The sequence below is a fragment of the Juglans regia genome, chromosome 3 (genome assembly GCF_001411555.2).
Source record: "Juglans regia cultivar Chandler chromosome 3, Walnut 2.0, whole genome shotgun sequence".
Classification (NCBI taxonomy): Eukaryota; Viridiplantae; Streptophyta; class Magnoliopsida; order Fagales; family Juglandaceae; genus Juglans; species Juglans regia.
In genome coordinates, this window is record NC_049903.1 from 14,729,550 (window position 1) to 14,746,956 (window position 17,407).

The following is a 17,407-nucleotide window of genomic DNA, read 5'->3' on the forward strand; positions in this document are numbered from 1 at the left end:
AAGCCTCTCTCGGGGCCGAGAGATGTGATTTTTCTTCCAGGTCAGCGTAGCCCGTTGTCGCGGCTTTGGGAGTCGAGCTCCGTTGAGTTGCCTTCGTGGTAGTGGCGGTCAAGGTCTTGAGAGAGGAAGAAGTTGATTCTGGGAGGGAGAGGCGAGAGCCGCGAGCCACGAGCGAGGGGAGGGAGAGGCGAGAGAGGGAGTGTCAGGGAGGAAGTTGATTCAGGGAGGGAGAAGCGAGAGATGGCGCGGGTGAGGCGAGAGTGAGGCGAGAGGGGGAGTTGATTCAGGGAGGGAGAGGCGAGAGATGAAGTTGATTTGTGAGAGAGGGAAATGTTTTTGGGGGCGAGAACCAGACGAATTTGGAATTGGACCGGAGGAAGACGAACCGGTTTGCCAGGTGGACTTTCGTGTGGAGTGTGAAAATGGGAACCGGACTAGGAATAGAATTTCTCTTTCGAAATTAGATTATTTGGAGTATAAATTGAAGTTTTTTTTTAGTGTTTTTGAGAGTTTAGACTGTGAAGTAAAAAAACCGATAATATTTGGGGGGAAAATGTAATTCCTATAAAAATAATCGACCAAATTTGAACTTTGAAGGGAAAAAGGTATTGCAGGGGAAAAAAAAAAAAAGAAAGAAAGGGAGAGAAAATGGAATACGATAGGGTTTAGAGCTAGCCATGCGTTCGGCTGACGCGAGGACTTGACTAGGGTTAGAGTACAAGTGCTGCAGCCATACTCAGGCACCACCACGCTCGCTGTCGCTTACTACAAAATCCTAGAAATCTCCATTTTCTCTCTGTGAAACAATGCCGCCCAAAGCTTCGAAGTCTAAGGAAGCACCAGTAGAGAGGCCCATCCTTGGCCGATTCTCATCTCACCTCAAGATTGGGATTGTAAGCTTCTTCTTCATCTTCTTTTCACGTCTTCTTTCCATTTCGAAATTAATTGTTTAGTTCTCTCTGTTTGGTCTCCTTGAAAACACTGAAAAGGGAGAAAAACAGAAGAAATGAATCTCCTGATTTTAGACTTTCATCCGTACCCCTATTAACTTTCATCCTTGGTCTATTTAGAACTGGAATTCAGTTGCATTCCACTTCTGCTGGTCTTTGGGCCCCTTCATCACATGTTTCTTCGTGTATATCTGCCCCTTCTGGTTTCATATCCGATCATAGTATGCTGAAATGTCCCTGCAAGTTCACGTTTTTATTGAATTATAGATTTTGTTGGAATCTAAATCATTGCAACTCTGAGTAATCTACAACTTAGAATTTGTTGATGGGCCTTGAAATTTTGTTTTCTTTTTAGGTTGGATTACCTAATGTTGGAAAATCGACCCTGTTCAACACACTTACAAAGCTCTCAATACCTGCGGAAAACTTCCCTTTCTGTACTATTGAGCCAAATGAGGCGCGGGTATACATCCCAGATGAGCGTTTTGAATGGCTTTGCCAATTGTATAAGCCGAAAAGCGAGGTTTGTGACTTAGCCTCTTGCTCATACTTTATGGAGATGTACATATGCAACTGTGGGAGACGTCTTTGGTATTTTTTTATTCCTAATAAAAGCTACAGATACTGCCAGCACTTTTCATGTAAATAGCAACTGTGGGAGGTGTGTTTTGGCATGTTTTTTTCGTTCCTATTGAAAGCTGTATGTACTGCCAGATTTTTTTTCCCGGCATAGGAACATCTAGCATATGCTGTCACGAGTGGCTTTGTGAGGTGTTTTTGCCAAAATCTATTATCAACAACTCCATGAAATGTTTTTAGTATTATGCATCATATTTAATATATCTGCCTCGAGTTATATTGAGCTTAGCCTCAGTATTTATATATCTGTGTTGGTCTTGTTGATGCTGCGTGCTCTTTATTTGAGATTTAAACTCCTATTTCTTGTGACTGTCCTAAATGATGACGATGGTGACAGAACAGTCCAGAATAAAGAAGCAGTTCTCTATGCTTTCTCTGAACCCAGGATATATAGATTTCTAATTAGGTGTTTCTCTTTTATATATCCTGTGTACTTAGGCTTGGCATTTTGCATTCTTCAGTAAATTTTTCTATTGATTATCAAGAAAGTAAATACTGCATAGAATGTATTGATGGGAAGAGTACTACAATTACTTAGTGAAGGAACTGAAAACCATTAGTGAAGGATGTTGAAATTTCAGGCCCAAGATTTTGACTTTTGAATGTGAATAATCTATAGCTTTAAAAATGGATAGCGTAAAAAAAAAAAAAAAAACCTTGCCCTGTCCCGCATCAGTTAGGTTCCTTAAAAATTCAAAATTATGAGGCCTATAGAGAGTGGAAGTTAGGTGGGGGTGGCATTATCTATGAGAGAGTGTCCCTCAACCAAGGGTTTGCCCAGAATTTGACTCAGAAACCTGATTGAGAGCTGCTCATGATTGGGAACTTGGAATGTTTGCTGATTTTTTCGATTCCTTGTATGCTATGTAATTCGGTAGTGTGACGAAGGATAGGATGATTTGGAATCCTGGTGGTAGTAATAGGTTTTCGGTGTGATCCTATTACAAGGCTCTCTTGGGATTCTCTAATGATCATTGTTTCCCTTTGAAGGCTATTTGGAAGTGTAAGGTCCCTCCAAAGATTGCTTTCTTTGTATGGACTGCCTCTCTTGAGAGATTGCTCACTACTGATAATTTGAGGAAACGTGGTCTCATCATTATGGATTGGTGTTTCTTGTGTAAGGAAAATGGGGAATCTGTGAATCATCTTTTGTTACATTTTGAGGTGGCTCGGTTCTTGTGGAATGATATCTTTAACCGGACTGGTGTGGCTTGGGTTATGCCTGGAAGAGTTAAGGATATTCTTAGGTGCTGGAAAGGAATTAGGGGAAATGCATACATTATTGCTGTGTGGAAAATGATTCCCCTCTACATTATGTGGTGTTTGTGGATGGAGAGAAATAAGAGTTGTTTTGAAGATTGGCAACGTTCCTTGGATGAGCTGAAGAGTTTTTTTATAATACTTGGGCTTCGGTCATTAGTTGAAATGAGGACAGTTTTCATGATCTGTTTATATCCCTCACTAGTGCTGAATGGTACTTAAGCATTTTCTGTGTATGCTTCCTGTGTTACCAAGCTATGCCTATTTCTATCAATAAAATTTTATTTTTACTTATAAAAAAAAAAACCTGATTCTGGACTCTATATATAGATATATATACTTTTTCGTGCAGTTTTGTCCACAAAAATGGAGCTTTTACTTCTTACGTCTTATTCAAGTTATTTTCATGTTCAGGTTTCAGCATTTTTAGAAATCCATGATATAGCTGGATTGGTGAGAGGTGCTCATGAAGGACAAGGGTTGGGCAATAGTTTCTTATCTCATATACGTGCAGTTGATGGCATCTTCCATGTTTTACGTAAGAAGCTTATATTTTTAGTGGTACATATATGAATGCTGACTCGATTTGTGTGGGCGTGGGTGAGTGTGTGATGAAGTAATTCACTAGCTTAAATGAGAGAAGAACAAGATAATGAATACTATGGATAAGAAATATTCATGGGTTGCAAGCATAGAAATGTTTTTTTACTTGGTATTTGACTTGGCATATAGTTCAGCCTATAGTCTTGCGTGTAGTGTAGTTACCTGATTAGAGCAATTTTCTTTATTGTTCGTACTCCTTTGTGAGATCTATGGTGGCAAAAGGGCTTTGCTTAACTAACAAGATTGAGCTCGACAAGTCTAATCCATGCTTGAGTTCAAGCCCAGTCCTGGCACAATTATATAAATATAAATATTAGAGAAAATCTTTGTTATAATAAAATGATTGCTATTTATTTTAAACCATAGTTAAATAAAGTATAAATAGGTTTGTGAGTCTACAAGAAAGCTTATCTAACGTAGAGCTTGGCTCGATTAGTAAATGAGTCGAGTTAGTAGTATGGTTGAGGTCAAGAGGTTTGATACATTTTTGTTCTTAGTGAACCTGCATGTTCTGGCCTCATCAGATGGTAAGCGGAGCAAAGTGTAGTCAATAAGTTTTCCTATCTATATTGAGTGGTGCCATTGATTTTTTTTTTTTTGCATGTTGTTGCAATAATACTGGAATTTAGTTGGAATATCAATTTTGCGAATATGTTTATTTTTTAGCTTTTATATTTTGATTTTCATGTAGCTAGTAACTGATAAAAAATATTTCATGTATCTAGTGTAATTTAACAATCAATATTACCTTATCACTTTTTTCTTTTCCCCTAGGTGCCTTTGAAGATCCTGATATTATCCACGTAGATGATTCTATAGATCCTGTGAGGGATCTAGAGGTTATTAGTGCAGAATTGCGGCTAAAGGTATGCTAATATTTTTTGAGGTTTTGGCACTTTCTATTAACTTGAGTTTGGTATCTATAGGTCCCACCTCCATAATTCTTGTCAAATGCTTGTAAAGATGCTTCGATTATGGAGGGTTGATTAGAGTCTTATTAATTGTTGCAGCGCAGAACTGATTGTTTTATTATTTGGTCAGCTTTATTATGGTATTATGTAGATATGGCTAATCCCTCCATTGATTGAATTGTCATGATTTATGTTGCAATGAAAATATGAAAAAATTCATGGAAGGGTAAAGTTGGTGTCCTCAAGATGTTTATATGGTGAGAGAAGGAGAAAGAGACATGGCATGGAAAGGATATGAGTGGGTGATTGGTGTCCTATGAATGCTTAAACAATGGCATGTTTGAGAGAGAGATGAGACAAAGGGAGAGACGAACACATTCCAAATCCACTAAATGATTTCCTTTTGTTTCATGCAATTATTTGTTAAAAGAAAATGTCAGAAACTACCCCACTATCCATATCCCACCGTTATCCAAGGGTTTTTAAACATTGCCATGTTAACATAGTGAGATTTTCTCTTACATACTTCCTATATACTTAGCTAAAAATTCTTATTACTTATCGAAAAAAATTAATTACACAAGATTAACTATAATATGTGCTTGTTAGATTAACTATAATGGTCATGGGGCAGTGGAACAGCGTTAGACGGAGTCGGTGACCACACAGACTCCATCTCCGGGAACAGACGATCTGGTGGGTGGGCCTCTGGTAGATGACTTGCCAGAGATGATGCCACCGAAGGAGGTAAAAGCCGAGAATGCTCATTTTGGCTGTGAGAGGGGGTCTCAGGCTGAGGAAGAAGACTAGAATGAGTTGGCAACCTTGTCTGTTGGAATGGGAAGTCCCATTGCTGATCTATTTGCACGGGAACCTCAAATGGAAAAGGAGACACCTATGAAGGGCAATTTTGAGACATGGGGAGCTTAGGACACCCAAATAGAGGATGGCACCTTGGTAAAATATTTACACCCAGAGTTTCTGACCATGGTAATAAGGGGGTGGAGGTAGCAGATGATATGGATATTGAAGTGGAAGATCACTGGGATGAGCCCATCCCCTTGAATTCAATCTCGTTGAAAGACCAGACTCTAGCCTTAGATTGGTTTCTACTTAAAACCAAGGAGATTCAACGATGTGTAGGACTACCATGTACTGGTTTTGAAGATCAATTTTTGGCCCTACTTGCTGTGATCGAAGCTGGACAGTCCAATCCAGCCATGATATGCCACTCAGCGAAGAAAAGGGAAAGGGAATTAAAGCGACTTGCTCGGTAAACTACGAAGGAAGTGCAATTCATGGCGGGACAGAGGGTAGGGCAAAGTCAGTGGTTTTACGAAACTCAAAATAGTCTCGTGGATTGTTAGGGGGCTGAACAAGCTAGAGAAGCGTACCAAAATAAAAAAAAATCAGCTTCGTGGTTGGAAAGTGGATGTAGTATGTTTATAAGAGACAAAAATGGAACTCATCTCCCTTGCTATAATACGGAGCTTGTGGAATTGTTGTCATGTGGGATGGTCGTATTTGCCGTCTAAGGGTGTTCTGGAGGTATATTGGTGATGTGGGATAAACGGGTGGTGGAAAAGACAGATGAGTGTGTGGGGGAATATATAGTGGCTATTTCTTTCAAGAATGTGGAAGATAACTTTCAATGGTCTTTTGCCGGTGTTTATGGTCCCAACTCTAATATTGCAATAAGAGGCTTGTGGGATGAATTGGCTGCTTTTTGTAGCTTATGGAGACTTCCTTGGTGCATTGGGAGAGATTTTAACGTCACACGCTTCCCAAGCGAACGAGTAGGAGGTCCTAGCTGTAGTTTAGCAATGATAGATTTTTCTGATTTTATTTATGAGCAAGATCTTCTCGACATCCCTTTAGTTGGTGGAACCTTCACATGGTCTAGTAATAGAGAACATCCAGTTTGGTCAAGACTTGGTAGATTCCTCATTTTGCCTGACTAGGAAGCACACTTTCCGGATCTCATTCGGAAACTGCTTCCAAGGCTATGTTTGGACCACTTTCCCGTTCTCATTGACTGTGGAGGTATCTAGGGAGGTAAAAAATATTTTAAGTTTGAGAACATGTGGCTGAAATCTGAAGGATTTGTTGAGAGAGAGTTAGATAATGGTGGTCATCCTATCATATACAGGGCAATCCTAGTTACGTGCTGGCATAAAAGCTCAAGGCTCTCAAGGAGGACCTGAAGAAGTGGAATGTGGAACACCGAAAAAAGACCCTCCTTGACGAATTATAGGGTTTGGAGGATGTGGAGGAGGAGAGGGGTCTCTCAGAAGAAGAAAAGAGTCACAAAAGCAAGTTACCTTGGATATTGAAAGGATGTCATTAATGGGAGAGATTTCTTGGAGACAAAAATCAAGGGCTCTCTAGCTAAAAAAAGGGGATAAATGTACCAAGTTCTTCCATTGCATGGCTAATTCACATCAAAGACACAATGTCATTGAGTCATTAGTAAATGGGAGGATTACTTCGAACCCATCTGAGATTATGGACCATATTACCAACTTCTATGAACAATTACTATCGGAGTAGTTTTCTTGGAGACCATGTCTGGATGGCCTCGTTTTTTAGTCGATTGATCATCAAGAAGCAAGTTGTCTAGAAAGGCCATTCGAGGAGGTGGAGATTTGTAAGGTAGGGCAAAGTATGGCAAGTGATAAAGCTCCAGGTCCGAATGGGTTCACCATGGCTTTTTTTAAGGCATGTTGGGAAGTAGTTAAAGATGACCTAATGAGCTTTTTCCATGAGTTCCATGAATGAGGTAGTTTTGAAAAAAGTCTCAATGCTACTTTCATTGCTCTTATTCCAAAGAAACGGGGGGTGGTGGAACTTAAGTATTTTCGTCCGATAAGCTTGGTGAGTGGATTGTACAAAATCCTTTCGAAAGAATTGGCTAATCAATTAAGTACGGTATTGGAGAAGATCATTTCCAAGCCCCAAAATACCTTCATATAAGGTCGACAAATTCTTGACTTTGTTCTCATTGCCAATGAATGTTTGAATAGTCGCCTTAAGTCAGGAGCTCTAGGGTTACTATGCAAACTTGACATAGAGAAGGCTTATGATCGAGTAAACTAGGACTTTTTGCGACATATGCTTGAGAGCTGTGGCCTCGGAGTGAGATGGTGCTCTTGGATCAAATTTTGTATATCCACTGTACGGTTCTCCATTTTGGTGGATGGTACTTCAATGGGCTTTTTTGGAAGCTCAAGGGGACTGAGACAAGGTGATCCCCTATCTCCATTACTGTTTGTTTTTATTATGGAAGCTTTTAGTAAAATGATCGCAAGTCTCGTAGAAGGTGGATACTTATCTAGCTTTGTAGTAGGGGATGCTAGATTCGGCACACTGGAGATGACCCACCTCTTATTTGCATATGATACTCTTATATTCTGTGGTGCTAATCGCAATCATATTCAAGCATTGCGAGCTCTACTACTTTGCTTTGAAGCGGCATAGGGATTGAAAGTGAATCTTGCCAAGTTAGAATTAGTTCCAATTGGTAATGTTCCCAGAGTTTTGAACTATGCCAATATTCTGGGGTTCAAAGTCTCCACCTTGGCAATGAAGTATCTTGGTCTTCCCTTGGGTGCTTCCTTTAAGTCGCAATCTATCTGGGACAAGGTGTTGGAAAAAATGGAACGGAAACTGGCAAGTTGGTTGAGAATTTATTTGTCCAAAGGTGGTAGAGTTACGTTGATAAAAAGTACCCTTTCCAACTTGCCTACTTATTTTTTATCTCTATTTCCAATATCATGCAAGGTGGCTCACCGGCTAGAGAAGTTGCAATGAGATTTCCTATGGGGAGGAATGGATGAAGAATTCAAGTTTCACTTGGTGAATTGGGATATGATTTGTACCCCAATACGTGAAGGCGGGTTGGGAATTCGGAACTTGTTGGTTTTCAATAAAGCTTTATTGGGTAAATGGTTATGGGAGCGTTGTGGAGAGACATAATCGATTTAAAATATGGTCGATCATAGGGAGGATGGTGCTTGAATGAGGTGAGTGGATCACATGGGGTGGGGCTTTGAAAAGCATAAGAAGAGGTTGGACCGACTTCCATCGATATACACGCTTTGCAATTGGGGATGGTTCCAAAATTAAATTCTGGAATGACCTTTGGTGTGGAGACCGAAATCTTAAGGAAGCCTACCCAACTTTTATACGGCATTGCACGACAACAAGAGTCTTTGGTCTCATAACTCTTGGATCTATCTAGTGGTTATCCTCAATGGAATATCACTTTCATTAGAGCTACCCAAGATTGGGAAGTTGACACATTTACAAATTTCTTCTATCTTGTGTATAACTATAAAGTAAATGGAGGTGCTGATACGATGTTGTGGTCACCTTCCAAGAAGGGGAGATTTATTGTTCGAGCATATACTATAAGTCCCTAATGACACATTCTACAAGAGCATTCCCATGGAAGAACATATGGAAGACTAAGGCTCCTCTAAAAGCTTCTTTTTTTGTATGGATAGCTTCACTAGGGAAGATCCTCACCTTGGATAATTTAAGGAAACGCCGACCCATTGTATTGGATTGGTGTTGTATGTGCAAGAAAAGTGGGGAGTCTGTGGATCACTTATTATTGCATTGTGATGTGGCTGGGAGTTTGTGGAATGATATCTTTGCTAGAGCGGGGCTCCATTGGGTGATGTCATGAAGGGTTGTTGAGTTTTTGGCCAGCTGGCAAGGCCTCTGGGGTACATCTCAAATTGCAACTATGTGGAAGATGATACCAATATGTCTATGGTGCTGCATCTGGATAGAGAGGAATGGTCACAGCTTTGAGGATCTTGAAAGGACAAAGGAAGAGCTTAGAACTTTTTTTCTTCACACTTTATTCCATTGGTCGATTGTAATAGACTTTAATGGCATGAACATACATGATTTCCTTGTATCTTTAGACACCCATGCATAGGTGTTGCTCTTGTATATGTCCCGTGTATTTGGCTTTGCCTTTTTCAATAAAATTCATATTTACCGATAAAAAAATTTATTTCAATTATCACACTTATAGGGGACAAGATAACTTAGTCTATGCTTCTCTTGCTAGTTATTTTTTAATCTTTTTGCCCTATCTGATGCATACAAATATAATGGTAATGGTTGGCCAAGTTGACTTCTAGTTTTTCTGGAGCAGTGGGGGTCTACGACCTAGGGTACTACAATCTGATGACTTTTAAATTTTCAATTAGTTTTGCTCTATGTTACTGAATGGTTATAATTTATATCATCGTCGATGATTCTTATACATTTGGACTTATGGGGGCATTATGACTTCGTTATTTATAGAATTTAGAAGGTCTATGCAGTTCAAAATCCCTAACTGATTTTTTTGTTCGTATGCACTCTTAGACGGTGTGTAAGGTACTCAATGGAACCTTTTTTATGGCTGTAGGAGTAGAAGGTTCTTACTATATACCTATAAAAAGTTATTTGCTAACATGTACTACATCATGTACAGGTTCAAATATATCAAATCCCTTCTCATCTCTGTACCACTTCAACCAAATTCAAAAGCTATTGTTAGCAACCATCCATACATAAAGGGATTTGTTATAGAGGCTTTTAATTGTATAACCTTCTTCTTGCAATCTTGAAAATTGTGAGCATTGCTTTCCCACCAGATACACAAGGTTAAGCACAAGAGGGCCATCCTCTAGATTGCTAAATTGCCATGACTTTCCAATGGACTTCTGCAACACTATTCCGTTTGTATGACATGCCTTTCTCTAGGTATCCAAAGTTGAAATCTTCTCCAAAGCTATCAACCATACAAAAATGCTATCCTTGAAAGTATGTTAGATCTCCTTATACGCTTCGAAGGAAAAGAAGGGCCAATGGGGGTGAAGCATGTGATATATAGATCTGACCTCGAAAGTCTTTGGAGAGGATCCAACAAATTTTATCATTGCCACCTTCTTCAGCCCATGGGAATACAATAGAGTAAGGAACGATGTGACATTGATTTAGTAAAGCTGACATTCTGCTATCAAGTGTTATCAGAGGGTTGTAAATGATATGCCCACCGAAGCCTCCTTACAAGAAGATATACTAAATAATTTTTTTTATAAGTAACAAGATACACTAAACAACCAGTCAAGAGATACAGCTTTGGGAATGTTGTCTTCAAAGGTCGATCCCACTTCATACATCATGCCAAAATCTGATGTTGGACCCATCACCCACCCTGAATCTGACAAAAAGAGAGAAATCCTCCCACTCCTCCTAAAATTTTCTTATTCATAAAAAAAAATATTTCCGCACCCAAATCTGGACACCACTTAACGCCATTAGAACATGACCCTATCTGCATGCTCTACTATATTTGGCATACACATCCAATCACCACAAGTCCTCCCTCTCCGTGGCATTACGCCCTAATCATCTCTCAAGAAGATTCTCTTAAAATAAGCAAGTTTCTGAAACCCAAACATCTTTGAAGTCACCAGAATGCAGATCTTGAACTGTTAACCAGATGGAATTTAAATATGATCCCTGCAATTTGTGCTTTATGTTTAATTTCTTATTTTGTCAGTGTTCTTGCTCGTAATTATGATTTTTATGTTCAATGGATATCTTTTCTCAATATCTTTGTAGTGTTGCTGTCAGTTTCTTTCTGAATTGTCTGCCATGTTTCTTTATTTGGAATAAAATGTATACATTGAGAGAAATGTTCTGAACCTTGCTTCTTTTTCCTGAATTAACCATAGGATCTTGAGTTTATGGAAAAGAGGATAGAAGATCTTGAAAAGAGCATGAAGAGGAGCAATGACAAGCAGTTAAAAATAGAGCATGAGCTCTGTGACAAGGTTTGTGTTTTGATAGATTAAAATAGGTATCAATACTTGAATGTGTAACCTTTCTGTTTGTGTATTAGCAAATCGTATATCTTATATGGAAATGTTGAAGTAGCTGAAAAGGTTTCGATAGCACACAGTCTTGCTTTTAACTCTTATTGGTCAGTGTCATCCACTGCTGTTGATGGTTTCTTTGCAGATTGAGTTCAAATAAATTTTCATGAGTAAGATAAAGGATGGTACCCATAAAGATAAAAGAGGATGATACCCCAGTACACAAGATGTACACATGAATCCGAATTAGATAATTAATTTTGTGTTTATTTATTTTACAGCTATGTGAATTCACTTGTAACCATTTACATTTACACATTTATCTCTCTTTGTAAGCATCTATATATAAAATGTGATTGCATTACTTTCTAAAAAAGGTCATGGTCCAACAATGTTGACATGAATGGATAGCATTCTGAAAAGTAAAAAAAAAAGTGGGCATGGTAATTTGGAGACTCTCAAGTACTTGATCACTTGAGACCAAGGGAATTAGAACGTTAAATGAACCACTAGTATCTGAGAGGATGCTAATTAAGCTTTCTGTTAAAGCATGAAATTTGATTTCTTCGAGCATCTTTTTTTGGAGTAATTATTAGATACTCCCAGAGTACAAACATGTGGTACTTCTTCCCTATCATAGGATGCCATGTAAATTAAAATTGATGCTTATATAAAAAATTTTAATTGCATGGCATGTGATGGGATGGGATGAGAGTACCACATCATCTCTACCCCCGAAGTACCTAATAATTTCCCCCTTTTTTTAACATTTTTTTATATTATACTCTAAGATTTTCTAGAGGCTTTAATTTCTGTAGTAATCAAGCATGCCTGTATTCTTCAAGTTTATTTGCACACAGTTGGTGTTATAGAATCTTGAATTCGTTCTATATGGTGTATGTCACAAAATGGTGTTCATTTCTACAGGTCAAGGCATGGCTCGAGGATGGAAAAGATGTCCGTCTTGGGGACTGGAAAGCTGCTGATATTGAGATTTTAAATACTTTTCAATTGCTTAGTGCGAAGCCTGTTGTTTACTTGGTGAGTTGTGATCTTCATAATAATAGGATAATCTTTAATGGTCCTGGGTTAAGTTAGCTTTGTTTGTTTCTTAATATCTCTATTTTTTTTTTGCACCTAGGCCTTGGCTCAGTAAACTTAGGTTCAAGTCTTAGCCCCTCACCCTGCTCTAAAAAAAATCTAGCCGTTGTTCCGATGGCTCTTTTGATAATCAGTTTTGCTTAGTTTTGGCTTTGAGTGAAAAATATGACTAGAAACTCATGGACTAGTCGTGCGGATAGAAGCCTAAATGGTCTCCCTGCCCACATAAACAAGGCGTTGAGGGTGAGGCCATGGATTCAATTCCGTTCAGTTGTATGAATTGTATGTATCTATAGAAAAATGTTTAGAGATAAAAAAATCTTATCCATAGAAAAACAGTTGATATTATTTGAAGTTCTTACAATTATTTTTTGGAATAAAGGAAAGCTAGGTGAATATGTGGCATACTTCTTCCGTAGCAGCAGATGAAATAACTTTTTTTTTGTAAGTAAAAGATGAAATAACTGACGTTCTTGTGGGTTTTGTTTTTTGTTTTTTGAAAGGGGGGTGGTGGGGGGGGGGAGGGGGCTTGCCATGCTAGATTAAAGGTTTCTTGATTCCTTGTACCATCTTCTATATCAAAGGCATAAAGCTGCTACAAACTTAAAATTCTTACTTATAAAAACAAGTTGCTAGAAACTAGAGGTGATACACACCTCAACCCAAATAAAGTAACCTTGGTCCACCACAAGTCTGTCTTTGTGTGCCTTTAAAGTTTGTCTAGTAAGCTGATTTTCTTTATATGTTCGAGTCTATACTTTCAACAGAATCTGGGTTCCTGATTCCCTATAATTTTTGTGTGGCTGCAAATTGGTTATAAACTTATATATATATATATATATATATACAGTAATTTCAAGATATGTGGTAGCCATCAATTATGTGTTTTTTACAAGGGGCAGGCGAAACTTAGTCATTTTGCACATTTGTTGTTGAATATGATGGATTGTCTATCCATTGATGATGATCCATATGTGGGAAGGATTTTACAACTTTAAGGAGGCACGTGCTTCTCATTCTGTTGGGGAAATTCATGTTGTTAATTTCAAATAAAAAGTAAAAGCTTGGATTGAGTTACTTATCAAAAAAAAAAAAAGCTTGGATTGAGTGCTAATCAATATCGGGATATACAAGTAAATTCAATAAGAGATCTTACTGATAAAAAAAAAAAAGTCATTAAGAAATCTCACACCAACTAGATAATTTCTTTTTCAAATAAAAATATCAATTGCGTTGCAAATCAATGTTTCATGAATAGAACAGTGGCATTGTTTGCTTTTTAAAACTAAATTAGTAATTTCTCTCTAAATAAGGTTTTCCAAGGTGAAAAGCTAGTTGCCTTGTAGCATATCTTTTATCAGGCGAGCATTTACAAAGCACTCTGTATTTTCTTAGATTTAAAACATAGTAAAGAGATATTGTTGTGTATTATTTGTTGGGAATGAACTGAGTCATATTTAGTTTAGAAAATGAAAATCTTGTGTGATCGTAATTATACCCTATTTTCTCTACAGGTTAACATGAATGAGAAAGATTACCAAAGAAAAAAGAACAAATTCTTGCCAAAGATTCATGCTTGGTATGTCCTGTGTTTTTTTTAAGTTATATCTTGACTTTTTTAAGCTTATCTTTTTTATGGTCCACCAACCCCCCCCCCCCCCCCCCCCCCCCCCGCCCCCCCGCCGGTGGCCACCTGGTTGTGCACATCTCTTTGTTACCCTTAAGGTTTCTCACCAATAACTAGGCAATGTGTTCTCCTTTGTGTTTGTGCATGCACTTGTGGGGATGTTTTTGCCTGTGTGCTTCTATCTGATACTCTCAAGATGTCTCATCATAACTTAACTTAGGTATTATGTTCTCTTCAAAAGATAAAAGTATGGTGTTTGTCTACTCTAATACTGCTATTTGGTGACATAAGTAACCCATTCAAAACATGGTTGGAATTAACCCAGCAAAATTGGTTAAGATATTCTGAATTAAAAAAATGTTGTATACGGTTCTAATGGAGTCTTCAGCTTTAGCTTGCCCGCTAGGCATGGTCCTAATGGAGTCTTTAGCTTTAGCTTGCCCACGAAACCCATGTAATGCCTTTTACTTTTTTATGTTCATTTTCTTCAAGATTTGCTTTTTGTTGCAAGAAATGAGAGTCTAATAATTGCATTTATTATCAGGGTGCAGGAACACGGAGGTGAACCGATTATTCCTTTCAGCTGTGTGTTAGAGAGAAATCTTGCTGACTTGCCAGCAGATGAAGCAGCAAAATATTGTGAGGAGAACAACTTACAAAGGTTAGTCCAAACCTAGTAAGATGTATATCGATGAGGTACAGATGACTGCTAACATTTGATGTAGATGTTAGGCACAAAAATATGTGGTCTGTGTTTTCAAACCTAACATGAATTTGAGCCTGGTCATGTGCTGACTGACCATTGTAAACCTATTAGCAATTGATTACTTCTGCTATTATGCTGTCTTATGTTTTAAAGGGACCCTGTACTTTTCTGCTAACTTCCCCATAAATTATTCAATTCTTTCTATTTCCCTCATAACAAAGTTGAAGTAGGGCTATGCCTATTTTTCGTAATTAGTTTCATTCTCTTGTATACTTCCTTTGTACTTGGGCTATGCTTATTTTCGTATTAATCAAATTTCTTTTACTTATAAAAAAAAAAAAATTTGAAGTAGGTACCCGCACTACAACTTTGATTGCAAACTGTAAAGTCGAGTACCAAAGACAAGTCTTACTTTTGTAGTGTTTTGTTTTAAGTTTTTTTTTTCCCCCATAAGAAATATAGGGGAGACTGTGACAGTATGAGAATGGAATTGGGCTCCAATATTAATAATTAGTTATTTACAAGTGGAGGAGAAGGGACTCATTATGGTTACGTATTTTGAACTGATGCTTTTGATCCTAGTTTAGAAAATCTTGAATTGGAGTCTTCTCGTTTCCTGAGGTCAGTATCTAATATGCTTCACTGCCCTAAAGAAATCTTGGAATTGTTTGAAATTATTGCAAGCGGCTGGAGTTTCAAAAAATTTCTCAGTTGTCTAAAACATTCTTGCCATATCAGGTTTTTCCTTCCAATTATTTGCTCATCATGTTTTGTCTTCAACTTTCCTGAAATAGTATTACTGGTCATGCAGCAGAGATAAATAGTAAATGCGTAGTCAACTGTGACAACTATGTTTTACTTTGCTACAGTGCCCTTCCAAAGATCATAAAGACTGGTTTTTCTGCAATCAATCTGATATACTTCTTCACAGCAGGAGCTGATGAGGTAATGTAACTTCCTTAATAAAAACAAAAGTAGTTTTATTATCCTTTTCTTTTGTTTGCTGCTGTCTCTCTCCGTTCTCTAACAGTGACTTTATTTGTTGGAGTGTTTTTTTCTCATGTCTTACTTTCAGTATCTGAAGTTATTGAACCAAAGAGTCTCCACCATCATCACCCATATTTATTGATTTGCACTTATTTGTTGTACTGTGTTTCTCATCATTGCTTCGAAGCATTAATGGTTGAATGTCCAAATAATGACATTTTGTAGGTGAAATGCTGGCAAATTAGACGACAGACAAAGGCTCCTCAAGCTGCAGGGACCATCCATACTGACTTTGAGAGAGGATTCATTTGTGCCGAGGTTGCCCCTTGCTCATATGTATTTATGTTGTCTTTATTTAATTATTGTTGGTTCTTTTCATTCTCTTCCAACAAGCTTCGAAAGTTGCTTTGGCATATTGACCATTGTTAACGCAGCCATGGACACTCTCTTCATTACTTTTCTGCCCCACCATTTGATCCATCGTAGCTGAATATGATTACCTTGACCTCTTCCTATACTTCCACTGTCATACCTCTTTCCTAGCTAAAATCAACATAAGATGTTACCCCACTTTTAGTATAATGTTGATGTTGAAGTTTCATCAATCATGGTTTACTTCACCATGCTGTTAATTGCAAAAGGCATTACGTGGGTTTCCTAGTTGTCAAAAAACCTCTAAAAGCATAACTGGGAAAACAAAAACTTCTTATCGCTGTCCAAACATTTCCCGTTTTGATACATACTTTATTTTATTGTTTTATTTGTTGTTGATGTGTCTACTAGACCCTTAATATTTACTTGCATATAATGTGATAATATTTAGGTAATGAAATTTGATGATCTAAAGGAGCTTGGTAGCGAGTCAGCTGTGAAGGTATACACTTTAATCTTCAGATGTCAACATATATGGTTACGAATGTTTACATCCACCTTGCCATTGCTACCAAAATCTACCACTTGGCATCATCGAGGGTGCTACGTGTGAGGTTCATCACTGAATTCCTTTGATCGTTTCGAGTTTGGAAACTAATGTGTGCTGCTATTTTTTTATTTTTCTTGCAGGCGGCCGGGAAATATAGACAGGAGGGAAAAACTTATGTGGTTCAGGATGCAGACGTAATATTTTTCAAATTCAATGTTTCCGGAGGTGGGAAAAAGTGAAATGATATATCTTTAGTTGGCCGTTAAATTACTCTGGTGAGTTGGATATTTTCTTGAATTTATATTTATAAGCTTTCTATTACCAAGAGGTGATAAAAAGAAGTACGAACTACTACTTGTATTCCTTGTTGCCAGCTTGTGGAAGCCCATGTTTGTTAAACTAAAATCTAATGATCTCAGTACATAGAGAAATTTTTTCAGTAGTTATTTGAACCAAGTCGAATGTGTTTGATAATGGTTTTAGAGATATCTAAGGATTTGCATAAAGAGATTTTGAGCATACTTTAATTATTAAGTACTTTATTTAAATCTTTGGTGATCTTCATTGCCGGATGCTTTGAACAAATGCTATAGCTGAACTTGAATTGAAGTGCGAGGTCCTCAAATATGAAAAATTAAAGAGTTAATTGCAAAACCTAGTCCTTTGAGTTGTTCAATTTTTACAACTTGTGACCTCAATTTTTCAACTTTTGCAAAATTAATACTTTGAGTCTTCATGTTTTTGTAATTCAAGGCCTCCATCAATCTTCTATTTGAAAATTAATGATAAGGTTGCCATATGGTATTGGCATGTTACG

The 17,407-nt window shown here is 37.7% G+C and overlaps 1 protein-coding gene across 1 annotated transcript; it reads left to right on the top strand.

Moving 5' to 3' along the window:
* The first annotated feature begins 599 nt into the window (after window positions 1-599).
* On the top strand, window positions 600-17,117 carry LOC109012876 (obg-like ATPase 1). The gene is made up of 12 exons (XM_018994747.2): window positions 600-893; window positions 1,306-1,473; window positions 3,264-3,387; window positions 4,227-4,318; window positions 11,107-11,205; window positions 12,175-12,288; window positions 13,863-13,927; window positions 14,520-14,636; window positions 15,551-15,626; window positions 15,894-15,986; window positions 16,492-16,542; window positions 16,731-17,117. Exons 1-12 carry the CDS (start codon window positions 807-809, stop codon window positions 16,827-16,829), a joined length of 1,185 nt encoding a protein of 394 aa, XP_018850292.1. The 5' UTR covers window positions 600-806; the 3' UTR covers window positions 16,830-17,117.
* The last annotated feature ends 290 nt before the right edge of the window (window positions 17,118-17,407 follow it).